Below are 17,961 nucleotides of genomic sequence, written 5' to 3'. Positions count from 1 at the left end.
GAAATTGAGTTTAGGAGTTGCAGTTCCTGCGTGTAACGGCTTTGTAAAAACTACAACTACCGTCATACAGTTGACTGTAGTAAACTTTATTTAAATTCAGAAATTAGAATTTTTCTGAAAATGTTTATGATAGATTAAAAAATAAAAACATCTGATGATAAAGCATTTGATGACAGTGAGATATAGAATAAACAATAACGAAACCGTTTTTCATTGTACTTTCACACATTGTCCTTTTGTAAAACCTGATACTTCATGAAAAACGTATTTAATTTTAATAATTTTATAACCAAAATGGGAAAGGGTTTAACGTTTTAAAAATGTAAAAGTACTAAATTAATGCAATTTACCCCCAATTTAACAGGATACCTCTAGTTCAGTTACGTAAATTTGCTAGGACTGGGCGGTAACCTTGTGATAAATTCGCGGGAAGTTAAAATATCAACAGGGTTTGAACAGCACGATATATCGTACTTTATTCTGTGGGTAAGAGCATCATGTCTAGGAATTCATCGGCTGGGCCCAAGAGTCTCCTTAATCTTACGGATCCTTCTGAAATGTTAGAAGAAATCGAAGTACAGATTGACGAGGTAAATTGGCACTTTAGGTTATTTTGTCTCCTCTGTAGTGAAAGTGAATGATGTAGTTAGGATATCTGGTTAGGACAGACGCCGAGAGTAAATTCATGTCATTATTTGGGATAGTGATGAGGTATTAAAAACACTTCTCAGTGATAAGGAGTTTTTGTATACAACCTTCTCCCCTAAATTTTAAATTATTAGTTACACATAGGACAGCGTCTACGGAATACAACATTTCCATTAACAGACCATTTACCATTGGTGTGCCGTTTTAAAAACTAATTTTACATTAAGTTTTATTTTTACTTAGCTTTATCCTTTTCAATAGTATAATCAATGGTTTGGCATTAGTTTGAAAGTTAAAGGAGGATAGTAACAGCCTTTTGTATTTTATATGTACGGTATGTACATGTAAGAGCCGTGAATGTTGAATACCGTTACAATTTAGAAATCTTTACATTTAAATTTACTTTATATTTATTCCAGGTAGATAAGGGATTCCAGGACCTCTGATGAGAATATTAATCAGAATAATCCTGAGTCCCAGTCATGTAAATTCAACGATTAGAATTTTTTTCAAAATGTTTTGAGGTTAGCGTCAATTTCGAGCAAAAATATATCCTATGAGGTGTATAATACAAACAGAAATTTGTTGCTTTTTTCGTTTTGATGACAATGTAATTGAATTGAATTCTAGCTTTCATTTTTGTTACAGGCGGCAGTTTCCTTGACTAAAGTCCTGGAGTCTACAACTGCATTGTCAACTGAAGTGGCAAGCTTGGCAGAGAAGTGTTCTGCAAACGCTCAGTTTTTGAAAGCTTGGAGGGATTTTTTAAAAGAGGGCTATGGATCTCTGCAGCCTAACAACTAAATGAGAACAGGACCGCAAAAGATTGTCAAATGAAGATGAGTAAAATCTGATGCAAACATAAGTTTTATAAAGGTTTGACAACAGAGTGGAAAAATAAAGCAATACACGGAGATCATTAAAGAAAACTATCTTAATAAATGTGTATTTCAAATCTTAAATTGTGCCATTCCAGAATGTGCAGCCATTTTTGCCAAAAGAACCACAGCTTCTGATTGAAAAATTCCAGATACAAGTTAAGAAAAGTGAACTCGCTGGGTGTCAGCAAGGTGAAAGTCCTGTTCAACAGTTTTGTACCGGCTAAGGACAAAAAAAGCAAATCAAACAACATTTGAAGTCAACAAGGAAGTTACATCAATCTCAGTCACCAAGTGCTAACATATTTTTCTTATTTCACTGTATATTGCTTCACGTTTTGACAGTTTGAAATGTCAATTTAACCACTCCTGTTCTAACTGAAAGAATGTTATAATGGATTGGATCATCAGTAGCAACTGTAAATATAAATAAAATATATAGATAATACATTTTAACTGTATCATGTCATTTATAAAAATAATAATTGCAAGCTTTATAGAAATTTAAACTTCTGACAGCCTTTTTTTCCAAAGAACTAAATACAGTTTTGTAACCTGGCAACTTAAATCCCGGAGAAAAACTGATTCATAAAGTGATCTACTGTCACTTTTATTATGTTTTTATCAGTAAAACAGTATAATGACTTAACTTAGTAATGATGTAAAGAACTTTCTTTTTTGCAATGGTTTCTTGTGACTGTATTCTTTTATAAAATGTTAATTGAGGAATATTTAATTATTACAGTATCACAACAAATAGATACGTTCTGGTATCATTTGAAAGTCTGCCTCTTGGGATTTGTCCAGGTTAAGTGTCCTAAATGTAAAATATAGCTTCTGCAGATCTTACAGAGCATGTGGGCTTTACTATTTAAAAGAAATGTGGTCCCTAGTTAAATAATACAAATGCCATGAATGCAGGGAAACTTTTCAGTATCCAGTTAACTGTGTTAATTCACTGAACACAAACTATCTGTTACATGCTTGTAACAAGTCTCACTGTAAAGTAGAAAAATGAAAAATCTGAAAAGAAGTTAATTTTAAGTTATTTTGTTTAGCATTTACAAAAAAATCTAGTACCAAAGTTAAATATGTATGAAATTCATAACTGAGACAGGCTTGAACTACTAATCTATATTTTATTCACTTTTCCTATTTAAATGGTTTGTTTATAGATTTCACAATTGTACTATGCATAAATCTAAATGGCCTTCTTCAAATTTATTTATTTTTTTGTGATCTACAACAGATAGCAGTCCTGTCCTTTGTGCAAATACAGCTATTGAGATCCCCTGAGTGATTGATTGCTGATTGTATGCTGGTGGACTCATGGAACACGAAAGATATCTAAAAAATGAAGTTTCTAAACACATCAAACAGTGTCAGTATCAATGTAATAAGTCACAAGTCTTAAGTCACTTCTTAATAAGATCTGCCTCCAAGTGAAAATTCACTATTTATATCTATATATAATAAATAAAAATAAACTAATTTTTCAGTTAGATTTTAGGGGTAGAGGTGGAATAGCAGTAGTGATAAAATAATTGAACAATCATGTCCCATTGATGGTTTTCACAGGCAGTAGTTCAGACTTTCCCACGTTACACGGCATTTCAGATGGATGGGCCAGATAATCTGGCGTAGATGTAGCTGGGTTGGTTTCTTGCAGTGGCCACATATCCAGCCAGGTGAAGGATGGAGTGTATGCAGACTGGCTGTTAGTAAGTGATCTCCTCTGCCTGTAGTTGTTCCATACTTGAAGTAATGTCTCCTTGAAGGGCCGTGTGGTTAGTGTATACAGAATGGGGTTCAATGCACTGTTGATTGGCAAAATGAAAATCACCACCCATGAACTTATTGTGCCTGTAAGAGACATACAAAAACAATTGTGTCAATGTTTGCAGTATCCACATTTTGAATTCAGTATCATGAACAATACATATTGTATATATCTTTGTTCTTTAGGTAAAATATTGAATTCTGTGGGCATTAACTTAAGGCAGTCATGTTAATTAAGAAATTATTTCATGCACTAAAATAAAAATTTAAAAATAAAAACAGCAATTCCCATCATATTTATAGCCAAACTGTGAACCATGCTTAGTTTCATAAGTTTCTGATTATAGATCTGAATCCTTGATAACATTGTAAATGAAACATTTTAGCTATGCATTTTCAATAAACATAAAGTGTATTTTAGCAGAAAACTATAACTTTCCTACTATAACTTTCTAAATTATAGGAGAATCAGACAGCAGCAGAACCATTCGTGTGTGTAGTGCTGGGGAAACTGATGAAATATTAATAATTATTTTGTACACAGATTAGCATTTCAATATTCCTTCTGCATTAGAAAACATTTACTCAAGTAATGATTTCATTACAAATGGTATAATATGTTTAATTAAATAAATTAACTGTGAAGAAATAAACATATAATTTGTGACATTTCCTACAATGTTATTTTATTTGAAAACAATATAGGTGTTGACATATTAAAACATTATTTATACTATATGTGGGATGTTATTCTTGACATTTCCATCCACTTTCTGTCTGCGTGTGTTTGTGAGGGTTGCAGCTCTCAAACATGGTGTTAGATAGAAAATACATCCGACTAGCAATTTCAAATTGGTTTGAAGTAATATTTATCTTTCACATATTAATAAAATTAAACACAGAGAAGGTGTTTTATTTTAATTAAAGCAAATGTGCCTGGCTATTCCCCAGACCTTACTACTACAAAAGTTTACTGTGCAGTAGCAAGGTAAAATCATGGTGAAGCATGAAGAAGTATAGAAAACCATGAGTAAATACATGGAAACCCAGAGCAAAGCCGAGGCTCCGTAATTGTATGGTAAAACAACGTCAAAATGCCTTATATTACAGAGCAAATACAACAGTAAAATCAGAAACATTTCATAAGGGCAGTGAAAAGACTAAAGATAACTCCAACACCACCATTTCTCCTTACCATACAGCTAATTAATGTTTATGAACAAGGAGTATTATTATCAAGTTTCACAGTATGTCAGATGGAGAATATATTATTTTCCAAATCTTCATTTGTACCTTGTTGTGCATGGTCAATAGCTATCTTTCTTGTGTGTTTTTAAGGACATTTCAAAGGTACGTACCAGGTATTTCCACCTGCAACAAAGATAGAACTTTAAGAATAAAAATAGGAATCCAGCATAATGAGTCTGTGAACACGATGAAGAAGAATCGCTTGGCAATTGTCACCTCCTTCTTAATGTGACTGCTGTATTCTGTGGCCTTTGTTCCTGTCCTCTGTATGTTGTAAAACATGCTTCCATAGCAAAATACTATTATGATAAAAGCAACCAAGTTTAGGCCTGTGAAGGAAAATGTAAAATAAGCCTTTAGGATGTAATGATATTAGATCTTAGTTCATAACAAGGAAAAAGTTCTAACACCAAAAATTGCTTTCCTTTTTTTTAACCTCAGCCATTACTATCTCTGTGATTTGTTTCAATTTCAGCTGTAACTTTGTGTTCTTTACCAAGCAACAGTAATGGAAACTATATCAGTGAAACAGCTGCTGCTTGAGTTAATGGTAACTCCCATGAAAAGCAACTGCGTAGCTTAGAGGAGCATGTGCACAGGGCCTTATTCTTTATGTTCAGTAGTACAGGGCTTATAGAGATAAACTGAGTTAGAAATAAAGTTCATACACAATTGTAGATTTCTAATTGGAAGAATTTAAAATACCATCAGGGGATTCTGAATTTCTTAAAAAGAAATTTAGGATAACATTTATTCATTTAGGATGATTAAGATAATTAACTAAGTTTTAACTTTAAGTAGATATAATTCTAAGTAAGGCCTAACAATACTAAGACACTTACCAAGGAAAATAACTACTGAGTAAACCTGAGCTCCCATTGTCTCTGGTTGTTCAGAATGCAAAGGAAAACAAACTCCATTGGTCCCATAGAAATTCCTGAAGAAGTCCTTGCTGACCAAGGGGATAAATGCAATAACAAATCCAAGGATCCAAATGACAATTAGGATAGACATTGTCTGACACTTTCCAGGAGTGAGGTATCTGAAAGGGTAAACAATGCAGATATACTTCTCCAAAGTCAGATAAGTCAACAGCAGTACAGAAACCTCTGTGGATAGCATGGCTAGAGAGCCCACCAGCTGACACTGGACACTGTCCATCCAGGACTGTGCGTGCCTGTTATACTCTCCCCGGAACTTCAGGTCAAAAGCTCCAATGACAAAGAGGTACACTCCCATTAAGCAGTCGGCACCTTCAATGCAAAAGAAGAGACATTAAGAAGATGTCATCTACAATTATTTTTCTGTTTTGTTTTTTTTTAAGGGGGGGGGGGATAAACAGAAGAATATGAATTATACAGCATACTTTAACCAAAGAGTGGGTTACCTCCACTTCATCAAAAGCACCGTAAACGATGATGAGAATCTACAGATCCTAAAAATAGGTAAAAGGTGATCACTAACATTTATTAGGAGTGTGGCTTCATCTTACAAAATGACAACTGCTCCTGAGGAGCAACAAAGGCAGGTCCAACAAACCAAATAACTCAGATGCAGAGTTCAATTCTAAGAAAAGCAAACAATTAACTGGAAGTCACTATTCTAAGCTGTAACATGATGCAGAATAAACATGTTCATCCTGACATACATTATATAGGATGTATATGTTTCTTTCATCATTCAGCCCTTGAAGCTGCATTGGCAAAGCACTCCTTAGATGGAAAGAAACCATTATTTTGTTTTTACCCTGAGAAGTCAAATGCAGAGTACTGAAAGCAAATGTACAGTGTCAGGGATTTGGGAATTGATTTTACAAGAAATAAAAGCAAAATGTTTCATTGTGATTATTGTTTACTAGAAACAAAAGCCCTAAAAGCAAATGAATTTGGATATCTCAGCCTCTATTCTACAGTATGTATTTGACAATGACCCATTATTAGGATTAAAATTTAAAAATGTAAATATTTTCAAAATAACTATTGGCAGAAAGTAGTCAGCTGACAGTAGAAGGCATCCTGAGAATTGTTTAATTATCTCTTATATATTTCCATATTCCATATTCACATATTTCCATCCTTCAGCTAAAGCTTCCAATCATTCAGATGAAGAGCCCTGTGAAATGACTCATTTTGGTTTAATTGTGCATTTTCTTTCTTTCAATGCAGACTAATTACAGTTGGTGTCTAAGCAGAGATCATTAAAATCATTTATGTCTGCCCTATGTTACAGCTGAATTCACATTACTTAAACTGAGAAGCTTGAAAGGCATTTAGGATACTAATGAAAACTAACTATGTTTAATTTCCAATTCAAGAAAGGTCAACATTATAAATGCACAAACATTCTTAAATGACATAAGCAAATATAACTATGAAGGAGATAAAAATAAATATTTAGTGCTTAACTTTGCAATAGGTTACAACTTCATATTTTCAGTAGAATGAAAAACAAATAACTCTAACCTTGAAGAATAATAGTAGATCTATTTCCCAGATGTATTCTTATTTTAGTTAACAAAAACATCATCTGAATATTAATAGGGCAATTTATCATTCACAGGGCAATGCTCATTTAATGGCATTAAATTAAACTGAGAGATATACTGTAATTACACCATAAGCATGGTGTCCTGAACAGCATGTAATTTTCTGATTACAACAGCTTATCTTTTCTACAGCAGGAGAGAGATCAGTTCTGTTTCATTTGAAAATAAGCAGAAGGCAGGAAGATACTTGTTTAAAAGATCTTTCATACGATTTAACAAGTGAATCAGTATTTATTGTTTCATTGTTTTATTTTCAATAATTGCCTGATTTTTAACTTGAATAACAAGTGGTGGTATGGTGTGCCCAGGGTTCAACCCCTTGGGCACTGTCTGCATGAGGTTTGTATGTATCTGCCCATGTTTGTGTGGGCTTCATCCCACAGTTCATAAACATGGCGGTAGGTTATTTATCTTCTGGAAAAATTGGCCCTGGTGTGAGTGTGTGCGTGTCTATGTTTGGGTCTGTCTGCCCTGCGATAGACTGGCATTCTTTTCCAGGGTGTGCTCTGCTTTGCACCCAGAGCTCCAGCTCACCCACAATCCTGAATTGGAAGAAGCAGTCAAGTAATTGGATGGATAATAATAACAGATTACCTGCGTTCAACTACAGATTCATTTCATTGAATGAAACATGATCAATTCTAAAGCTGGCCTGCATTGAACATGTGCAACCACAAATCGGATCTGTATCTACAGTATCTAAATACAAGGTTTCATCACAGTGGCTGGTAAGAGATTTTGTCCCAGTTCATACCTTTCTAAATGGAACTAGATCAGCTTGTTACTGTATATTCTCATGATTAATAGAAATAAAGGATCACAAAGTTGACAGATTATTTATTATAAAGATATGTCACAGCAAACGCAGAACCCCATAAATCAAGGTTAAAGCTGAGGTTCTATAACATATTTTCATTTCTATGTCCTTGGAACACTCATATATGAAGTACATCATTATAGTTTTTGGAAGCAATCACAGCAACATTCAACATACTAGAGCTTGAATTATAGTTGAGGTAGCATTATTGATGCCCCTTAAGTAGTAATGAACCTGCCTTCCTCTGAAGCTTTTGACACACACCAATCCAAAATATTTTTTGAGAAGTGAGATGTGCCAGCAATAGAAAATATTTTTATATTTATGTGAAATAATCATAAAAACTGTTTAATAATTATAAGAAATTATTTCATTTTGCTGCTAGATTAACGAATTTCCAACATTTCTTCAAAAGGAAGAAGACATTGACAGGTAGCACTATCCTCCACTTGATGTAACTAACCTGTTTTAAAGTGACATCATTCCAGGCTTTTTAATGCAGTAAATGGGGCTGTCAAAGCAATGTCTCTGTGTATAATACAGCTTAATTATGAAATGAACAATTACATCTTCTAATTTTAAGATTTCAATCAGGAAACATCACAACTCACAACCCACTGAAGCTAAGCAGGTGTGAGTGTGGTCAGTACCTGGATGGCAGACAAACTAAGGTTGCTGCTGGAAGTCGTGTTAATGGGGCCAGTAGGGGGCGCTCACCCTGCAATCTGTGTGGGTCCTAATCCCCCAGTATAGTGACAGGGACACTATACTGTAAAAAGGCACCGTCCTTTGGATGAGATGCAAAACTGAGGTCCTGACTCTGTGGTCATTAAAAATCTCAGGGTGTTACCCTGGCGTCCTGGCCAAACTCCCCATGGTCTTTATCAATCATGGCCTTCTAGTAATCCCCATCTATGAATTGGCTTCATCACTCTGTTCTTCTCCCCACTGATAGCTGATGTGTGGCGAGTGTACTGGCACACTATGGCTGCCATCGGATCATCCAGGTGAGTGCTTTACATTTGTGGTGGTGCAGGGGAGTCCCCATTACCTATAAAGTGCTATATAAGTGTAAGCAATTATTATTATAATCTTTTCAGGCTCAACCACTTTGCTATGTACCGTCTCAAGCCAGGGGAAGAAAAATCATGTTTCAGTTAAGAACCATAAAAATATATGTCTATCCTAGATGACCTACTGTAGATTATACAGTAATTCCCATATCCAAATACATGTTATAGTTCACAATCATGCTGACAATTCCTTGTATCACAATGATTCATGGTACATGTATTCCTAAATCACAATGACTGATTATGTGGAGCAGTGTCATGATAACAATACAGTATGTGTATCTTTATCTGAGTCCTGATTGGTTAATGAGTTTATAGATAACCTTAATTAAAGCTGGATCCTCTTGTTTAAGATGGAAAACTATTGGTTTTCTCCTAATAATATAATGTTTTATTTTTATAAGCATTTCCAGCACAATGAAGAGAAGGTGAACAATCTGAAGCATGCTGATTTTAATTGTGAAAAGCAATAGTGACCTACAAAGTTCATTAATGAAAGGAAAATCATGAGTTGTGAATAGCAGCAAAACTAAAATCATGGTGGTGTGCAAAGATAAACAGTCAAAATAAATCTGGATGGAGTTGACCTAAAGCTAATAAAGACCTTCACATATTTTGGAGGACAGATTATGAGTGACAGGAATGACCAGGAAGACATCAAACAAAAGATAAACAAATGAATGAAGATAATGACAACAATGAGACTGTATTGTAGGGTGACGGGCGTGAGTATTGGCACCAAAGTGAAAATTTACAAGATGGTCCTCTGCAAATCCTATATGGATTGGAGACATGGATGCTGAAAAAGCCAAAGATGAAAAGAAACTCCTGGTAGCAGAGATGAGTTATTTTTGAAAGACTCTGAGTGCAAAAACTGAAGAGCTCCATGGGACTTTGACTCGGAAAAACACAACAATTATAGAAAAGATCAGAGTAAGAAGGCTGTTGTGGTACGGACAAGTAAATTGAATGAGAAGAGATGGCCATACAGGGCATTGTCCACAATGTTGGAGGGAAAGAATTAGAGGAAGACCTTAAAAAAGTGGATGGACAACATAAGATTGAAGAAGATTGAGCTAAAGTGGTAAAATTGAGCAAGATGGCATAAGATAGCCTGGATGTATATTATGCCTAACTAATAAAGCTGAAACGTTGGCAAAGGATAGTAATGACTTTCAGCATATACAGTACTTAGTTTCAGATTACTACTAGACAAAAATAAAGCATGGCTCCTCCTTAGGGGCCCTAGCTACAAATACAAATTATCAAACTATCTAACAGGTTGGCTGGCCAAACCTTTGCTTACCAATCTTTTACCAGTGACCAAAGCACACCACAGTTTTCCTCAAAAAAACCTTTCTCAACCTCTCATTTCTCTCATACAGCAAACAAGAGTTCAATGTCCCACAGGCCTTTTAAACAAAAAACAAAGAGTTATGCTGATGTCCTTTTATACTCCAAGAACTTAATCATTAACAGCTGAGCCTAATCACACAAGAAAGAAGCTAATCAAGTTTTCCTTTGCTAAATGAAAATATAGTTTCCTTCTGGAAGCAGCACAGAGGAACTTCAGACAGGGTTATAAAAGGTAGAGGCTTATCAAAAAGTCTGGGCCCAAAATATACTCCCTGAATAACTCAGCACTCAGTTTTATGTGGGTGATGCCAAGGATTCGATCACAAATCTTAGTCTTTCAAAGTAAAATTGGGAGTTTAAAACACAAAATTAGTAAGAAAAATATTAAATGTCTCTCTTTGTTTCAGCACATGGCAATGTAACATACAGTATTAATAAGTCTAATTTCTTTCTTGGAAGCTGTATACATCAAACATTTCCAGCACCTCCTCCAGCTTGTTCTTGTTGTGTTTGCAAATGTAGGCATCTGCTGCTTATGAATTCATTATTTTCATAAGTAATATAACATTTCATCAATTACATTTGTGCCACCAAAGTGGCACAGATGAGAATGGTGCTTCAACAACCACTAGTTCACATTAAGATTCCCATCCATTTATAGTGAAGACTGGCTTAATGACATCATCCATTATTCCGGGTTAATCAGAACATGACTGTCATTTCACTATTCATACCATTTAATGTTTATCTTATTTTGAAAATAATAATAATACTGAAAGCTGTAGCAATTCGGCTGGTGTACTCAGCGATAAATTACAAAGCTGTTGTTAACCAACAACTAATCTAAAACAGATAAGCAGAACCGTGTATACAACAATACATGATTAGAAAGCCCTTTTTTATGGTTTGCTGACGTTTTATTAAAAAAACAAAGATGTGAAATTATATTTTCACATATTTTGCAAAAGAATAAAAAGAAAAGATCAAAGAGCAAAGATAAAATCTACAGAAATATATTGTCATTTTTAATACATTTTCTTCTCTTTTTAGTACTGGAATTGATTATTTTTATCATACACTTCTGATGTCCCTAAATTGACTATTCTTCTGACAAATTTCTGTCAAAATTAACCTTGTTTTTTTTTAAATGTCAGATGTATCTAAAAAATTGTATTTATAAAATCTGTATGTTATAAAATTTTGAACTGCAAGTGCAGATCTGATCAACATTGCATTTAGTAGTTTGCTGGAGCTTTGTGAGCCTAGGTTCACAAATTTTGACTCCTTTTAAAAGAAAATTATGAAAGCTCTTAAAACCCTTTTTTTTACTTCTATGATGTAACCATACATTCACGCTTTATTATATGAACATAAATAACATGAATAAATATGACAGATTAGTGTTCACAAGCTACTTACAACAGAGAGACATGATGCACATGGCATTCAACTTGTTCTCAGACCTGATGTAAGACCTCATGCAAATGACAAAAATATTGCCAAAGCATGTGATGGCTGAGACCACCCAGACAAAGACTCGGAGCACAATGTTTGCCAGCAGATTCTCAAAGGAGGAGATTCCATCAGTATTGGGCTTGCAGCTCCGCACATGTGGGGCATAGCCACAGTACTGGAACTTCTTAAAGTATCTGAAAGGCAGGGAATACCCCCAAGTTTACATTAGAGAAATGAGAACTGTGATCAAGTATGTAAAATTGTCAGCAGTAGCCACATGTGTTTATACATTTTGTATATTCATGAAGTAATCTATTAATATTTGATTGCTAAGATACAGTATCTACAGTATCATCACTCTAAGGGTTAACTGGCTCCTCATTTCTGTTTGGTTGCACGTATTTGTAATGATATGGTCACCTACCTATCTCACCTATCTACCTGTACATTAGTGCTAATGTTGCTCAATGACTTTGTTTATAGAAATGTCCTTTTTAATACATTGTCCAACAATAATTAGAACTTTGACTTTATTAAACATAACAAGTTATTGCTGAAGCACATAAATAATATGAAGTCTTCTGTTTTCTTTGGTCCTACATTAGTTACTTAAGACACATCTTGATAAACTTTAAAACATTAATCTGTTCCACTTGTCAATTGTTTTCCAAAGCAAACTGTAGATATTATTGTTTTTATTAGAAATCATTATAAATATCTGAATATCTGAAAAACGATACTATTTACACTACTAACATCTAGAACATGTAAAAATACTTAAAAAAATAATAAAGAAAACTACTTACATGTGGGTCAAGTTTTTCAGAGGCTCAAACATTCTTCTTTGTATGTTAGCAATCTCAATTCCTTCTATGCTTCTAAAAACAGCAAATAACAACTTTCAGAGTACATTCCTCTCAGAATGTTTGCTTTTTAATTTGCATGATTTGAAGTAAAGATCAGTCAAGTGGTTTCTGCCAAATGTGTAAAGCTTATATACTGTATCTCTCCTGATGCACGATGAAAACGCCATTGTAAAACCTTTACATCCGTAGCTCACTGGGAATGTACATAATGTTAATTATAACTTAAATAATGAATAGGCAAATATGTTGATTGTTTTAATAGTACTAGCCCCACATATAAAACATAAACACCAATATCATGTAATATTGTAAAAATAAAAGTTGCTACATATTTGATTTTACCTGAATTACAATTGAAAAAATTAGTAAATAATTTGTATAAACAGCCATCCAGACAGAAATTCTAAAAATTAAAGCAAGACTGTAACCTAAATGTATAAAATTTAAAAATATATTAAGTTGATTCTAGAGCTATTCATATTAAGAGAAATGATCTTCAAGTGTATGGATTTGCATGTTTCGGTGTGGATATAATTAATATTAAAAGTACCATAATTAATGTACATAAGAAATGGAGCCAAAAATATAATGACACTTATCAAGTATTTCTAACATTAGGTATTGTAACAGATTTGGGTTCTTGGGCTTGTGCCCTCATTGCTCCCGCCCCAGTTCGTCCCTCATTGCATGGGCTCAAACCCGGGTCTCTGGCGTCGCTCGCCAGGGGTCTTGCCGACTGAGCTAAAGAAGACCTTCCTCAGCCTGGGCGGCCAAGATCCCTGTCATGCGCAGGGGCGTATTTGTTACAGTATCATATATTAAACACGCATGTGTGACCGTCGCGGTTCCGCGCAGGCTCGTGCCCTTTGCCACCCGTTCCGTCCCACAGCACCTGGGGCGCGAACCTGGGTCTCCGGCGAAACGCAACAGGGAGCTAGCCGCATGAGCTAAAGGAGATCTCCCCCAGCCCAGGCAGCCGAGGTCCCTGCTACGCGCAGGGAGGGCGGTGACTTCACTGTATCCGAACTAGCTCTGCTACACATGCAAAAGGTATTTAATTTGACTCCTATACAAATATCAGTATAGAAAAAAAAATACAGTTAAATGTTAAAACAACTTACAGTGATTTTAATTTATGCAGGTTATCAAAGAGGTCAGTCTGAAACTCCAAAATCGGATTGTAAGAAATGTTACTATGAGAAAGCATAGAAAGGAGAAGGAGAAGAGTAATTAGTTTTTAAAATAACTTTTATTCTATTAATGTAAGAATATATGTCTACATCATAAACTCCAAAATTTATTCAGTCTCATCATTACCAAAGCTCTACAGATACAGTAAGGAGAAAACTTCCATTTCATAAGAATAAAAATACATTATCATGATATATTGTATATACAGTACATTACAGTCTTATAAACCGAAGAATATTGTATCTGTACAACATTTTAATTTACAACCGTGTATTATTGTTTTTTTAATTCATGACAATCAAAACATACATGTATTTAATACTAAATTGTGTTAGAAGCTATTCATTTTTCAGTATTATTAGAAAACTGAATGAATAAGTCATATCGTAAAGTGAATAAATTTCCCAGGTGGGATAGACTCTTTTGTTTTTCAGCACAGTTTGTTTTATAACTTATACCTCTGCTCTGTAAATTTATGGATACCTTCATAATAAAGTGGTGTTTATTGTTCCCTGAGCCATTACTGCAAGGCTTATATTCATCACTGAAGTTTCAACATCAGAGGGCTTTTTTCATCAGAAAAAACAAATGAAAATCCAATGGTATTTCGGTTATGTGGGATAACACATTCCAAACTATTCAGTGATGCCCTTTGCCTCTAAAATTAACTGTCTTGCTTAGGGTGTCATCCATCCATCTTGAAATTCTCTGAACTGTGTGGATGTGCAAAGTCACTATGTTTAAAAATAAAATAGAATATGCAGTACACCTAAATTCACTTTATTTAAATTCTTAACTAATTTCACAAGAAGTAAGCAAAAAAAGTAAACTAAATCTTACTTTAGCAATATTAAGCAAGACTTACAGCTGTAGTAACTCATTGAGATCCATGAATAAGTTTGGTGGTATTGTCTGAATTCTGTTGTTTGACAAATCTCTGTCAAAAGAATAAGAAAAATTATTTTGGAAGAAAATATATATTTTTTTAAAACTACAAAGAAAAGCAAAAGGAACAACACATAATAATTATGTAATTCTAGCACCTTGCAAAAGTACTCTCCCTGTTCCAATGATGCCCTATTAAGTTGCATTACCAGTGATGTTTTCTGAAGTCAATATTGGGACCTCTTAAAAGTGTTCAGCTTGAGAACATGTATGAAAACTATTCACTTTAAATAATGTGCATACATAATTTGTAATTCGACAAAATGAGAAATCATTGGAAGGGGGTGAATACATTTGTAAGATACTGCATACATGTCACATTTAAACATAAACAGAACAATTTGAGGATAGGAGCTTTGGAGACTCCCAAGTATCTGTAATAATGAAAATATCTGCAGAATTTTATCCAGTTCCTTTTCAATGTAATGGTGACAGAATCATGGATGGATATATATACAGTATATATATATATCTGCTGCTGCTCTGATATGAACTTTCCTTTGAGGTATAATGGAGCTCATAATATGTATCAATGATGAGCAACTTGATGAAGGGTATGTCTTCAATTCCATTTTAGTGTAAGGGTACTGATGACAATTGATTAATACCTGTTGACTCCAGATTGATAGCATATAAAAGGATTTGTTTATTTCAAACGATAGACCTCTCCCTGAACATTAGTAAGATTAAGGAGATGATCGTGGATTATAGGAAACACCAGGGAGGAGGTCACACACCTATTTATATAAATGGGACAGTGGAGAGGGTCAGCAGTTTTAAGTTCCTGGGAGTTAACATCACAGAGGACTTAACCTGGACCCACCACCACTGCCGTGCTGTTTTGTGGTCAAAACAGCACGGCAGCGCCTATTCTTTCTCTGCAGGCTAAAGAAGTTCGGCATGCCGTCATATATCCAGGCCAGCTTCTACAGGTGCACTATTGAGAGCATCCTGACTGGCTGCATCATTGCCTGGTATAGGAACTGCTCCACCCAGGATCGCAAAGTACTGCAGAGGGTGGTGAAGTCAGTGCAGCTCATTACCAGCTGTGAGCTACCAAACAGCCAGGATATCTACTCAGCTAGATGTCTTAAGAAGTCCAGGTCCATTCTCAGGGACCCCAGTCATCCCAGTCATAAACTGTTTTCTCTCCTACCATCCAGTTAACGGTACCAAAGCATTCAGTCAAAGACTAAAAGATTACGGAACAGCATCTACCTCCAGGCAATAATATGGCTAAATAACCAACCTGCAGCTCCTTCAGCAAATCACCCGTAATGGCTACATGGACACACAGTTTTCACTGTATTCGGCATACTGCACTACTTGGACATAATGTATTGCAAGAAACAACAATGTGATTTTCTGAAGGTGATACTGTAGCTATGAAATACCCATTGTCCATTTTCTAACCACTTCTTCCAAGTGGTCCAAATTCACGGTCGTGGGGGAGCCTATCCTGGCAAGCAATTGGCGCAAGAAATGTGTTTGTGCAATCAAAAGAGATGCATCACATGTTGTGAGTCAGTTTATTTCTGTTGCTAGAATAAATGAAAATGGAAAAAGAATGTGTAACTAAGAAAAAGCATAACAATAAAAAAGTGTAACTTACAGTTCCCCAAGCTTCTGTAAAGGGGAGAATGTAAACTCTTGTAATTTGCTGATACTGTTTCGCTGCAATACACTGAGGAAAAAAACCCAATATAATTATGAAACATCACAACAGTTCTAAAATAATTTTAATGCCAGTAGATTCTATTCATTATTTTAGTTTTTTCTTGCTATATATCTTATACTGTACATCTTATTCCCTCTAAATATCAGTCTCATATATAAACAACAACAATTTCTTACTACAGAGTTCTAAATGGAAAATGTGAAAAAAACATTAATATGTCTTAACATTGACTCCTTATTTATTGCGATTATGTATCCCCCTGTTCTTCAAAAGATATAATCCTTGGATAGAAAATGAATCCTTGCAGAATGGCAGGTATTTTTCTCTTTATACACCCCTGTGTTACTCTTCACACAAGTTATTTGCTTCATTTTCATTTCTATTCACTTCTGTTTGTGTAATGATACACCAATAGCGTGCAATAAAAATCTACTAATTAAGACAGCAACTTTAACTAGCAATTATCATTTACTATTCAGTGCTATTGTTAAAAAGATACAGAAGGATTTCTTTGCATCATTATCACCATGCAGCAGCAATTTCTGATGTTAAATGGGTTGTGTGAAAAAAAATGAATTTTGCACATGAAACTGATGTGAAAAAAAGCTTTTTAATGAATGAAGGAGCCACGCTATATTAAATGCATCACTAATGCATTGTAAGTCACTACTAGCACATTTATGGAAAAAAAAACATTTTACCATAACAAGCACCCATGATATTTGTCCTAGCTTACTATTAAACACTACTGAAATATGGAATAAATGATTGTTGTATGTAACCATAAGTTAGTTGCAACTGTAATTTTTTTAAAAAATATTAATTTACCCTAGGTTTAAAAGGTATGGAGCACTGCAGATGAGAAAAATAATGGTTATGTGTAATTAGTTATTTGATGCCAGTTTATCTCTTCTCCTGACCTGTTGTGTCAGTGCTTGTGTGTGTGAGGTGTGGTTTGGTTCCGAACCAGGTACCGCATTGTCATCGACATGGATGCTAGGAGTGGGGATTATGGTCAGAAGACCCATGTGGGAAGAGGGGGTTTTGGTTGTACTGTATATGACATAATAATTGCATTCAAACACAATGTTGTTTTTAAAATCAAAGGGTACACTGTCTTTGTAACAAACCTCTATTAAAAATATGTTAAGGGGATGGCCTGGGGAGAAACAGCTCCTGGGTGAATCTACACATATTTAAGTTTCACAAAATTCTTCTTTGATTTTATTTTATTAATCCAATAAGGGTTTGTGAAATGGTAAAGGAAACAATTTCTTATAAAGAACATATGCTATGTGGTGAGTGTATATTGGAAAACTCATCACAATAAACTGAGTATGTGAGTATGATATATAGAGAGCAACACAGTGACACAGGGGTTAGCATTGCTGCCTTGCAGAACTGGGGCACCACGTTCAATTCCTGGGGTGCTATCGGTATGGAGATTGTATGTTCTCCCCATGTTCAAGCAGGTTCCCCCTG

At 34.7% G+C, this 17,961-nt stretch overlaps 1 protein-coding gene and 1 long non-coding RNA gene across 2 annotated transcripts in view; one reads left to right on the top strand and one right to left on the bottom strand.

The window, feature by feature from the left end:
• Positions 1 to 70: 70 nt before the first annotated feature.
• Positions 71 to 1,976, top strand: LOC148678331 (uncharacterized). Its single transcript, XR_015938682.1, has 2 exons — positions 71 to 590; positions 1,297 to 1,976. It is a non-coding gene; the product is annotated as an uncharacterized LOC148678331 (long non-coding RNA).
• Positions 1,498 to 17,961, bottom strand: part of rxfp1 (relaxin family peptide receptor 1) — a 59,330-nt gene continuing 42,866 nt past the window's right edge. The window contains exons 12-19 of the mRNA XM_088633285.1: positions 16,414 to 16,485; positions 14,722 to 14,793; positions 13,787 to 13,858; positions 12,606 to 12,677; positions 11,764 to 11,993; positions 5,396 to 5,806; positions 4,664 to 4,882; positions 1,498 to 3,389 (exon numbers count right to left, since the gene is read on the bottom strand). Of these exons, the coding sequence (XP_088489411.1) occupies positions 3,079 to 3,389; positions 4,664 to 4,882; positions 5,396 to 5,806; positions 11,764 to 11,993; positions 12,606 to 12,677; positions 13,787 to 13,858; positions 14,722 to 14,793; positions 16,414 to 16,485 (1,459 nt within the window). The 3' untranslated portion in view covers positions 1,498 to 3,078. The remainder of the gene's footprint in view (positions 3,390 to 4,663; positions 4,883 to 5,395; positions 5,807 to 11,763; positions 11,994 to 12,605; positions 12,678 to 13,786; positions 13,859 to 14,721; positions 14,794 to 16,413; positions 16,486 to 17,961) is intronic.

Source organism: Lepisosteus platostomus, chromosome 1, assembly GCF_059453375.1.
Source record: "Lepisosteus platostomus isolate fLepPlt1 chromosome 1, fLepPlt1.hap1, whole genome shotgun sequence".
Classification (NCBI taxonomy): Eukaryota; Metazoa; Chordata; class Actinopteri; order Semionotiformes; family Lepisosteidae; genus Lepisosteus; species Lepisosteus platostomus.
Note: the sequence above shows the minus strand (reverse complement) of the source record. Positions and strands in the feature narration are given on the sequence as shown.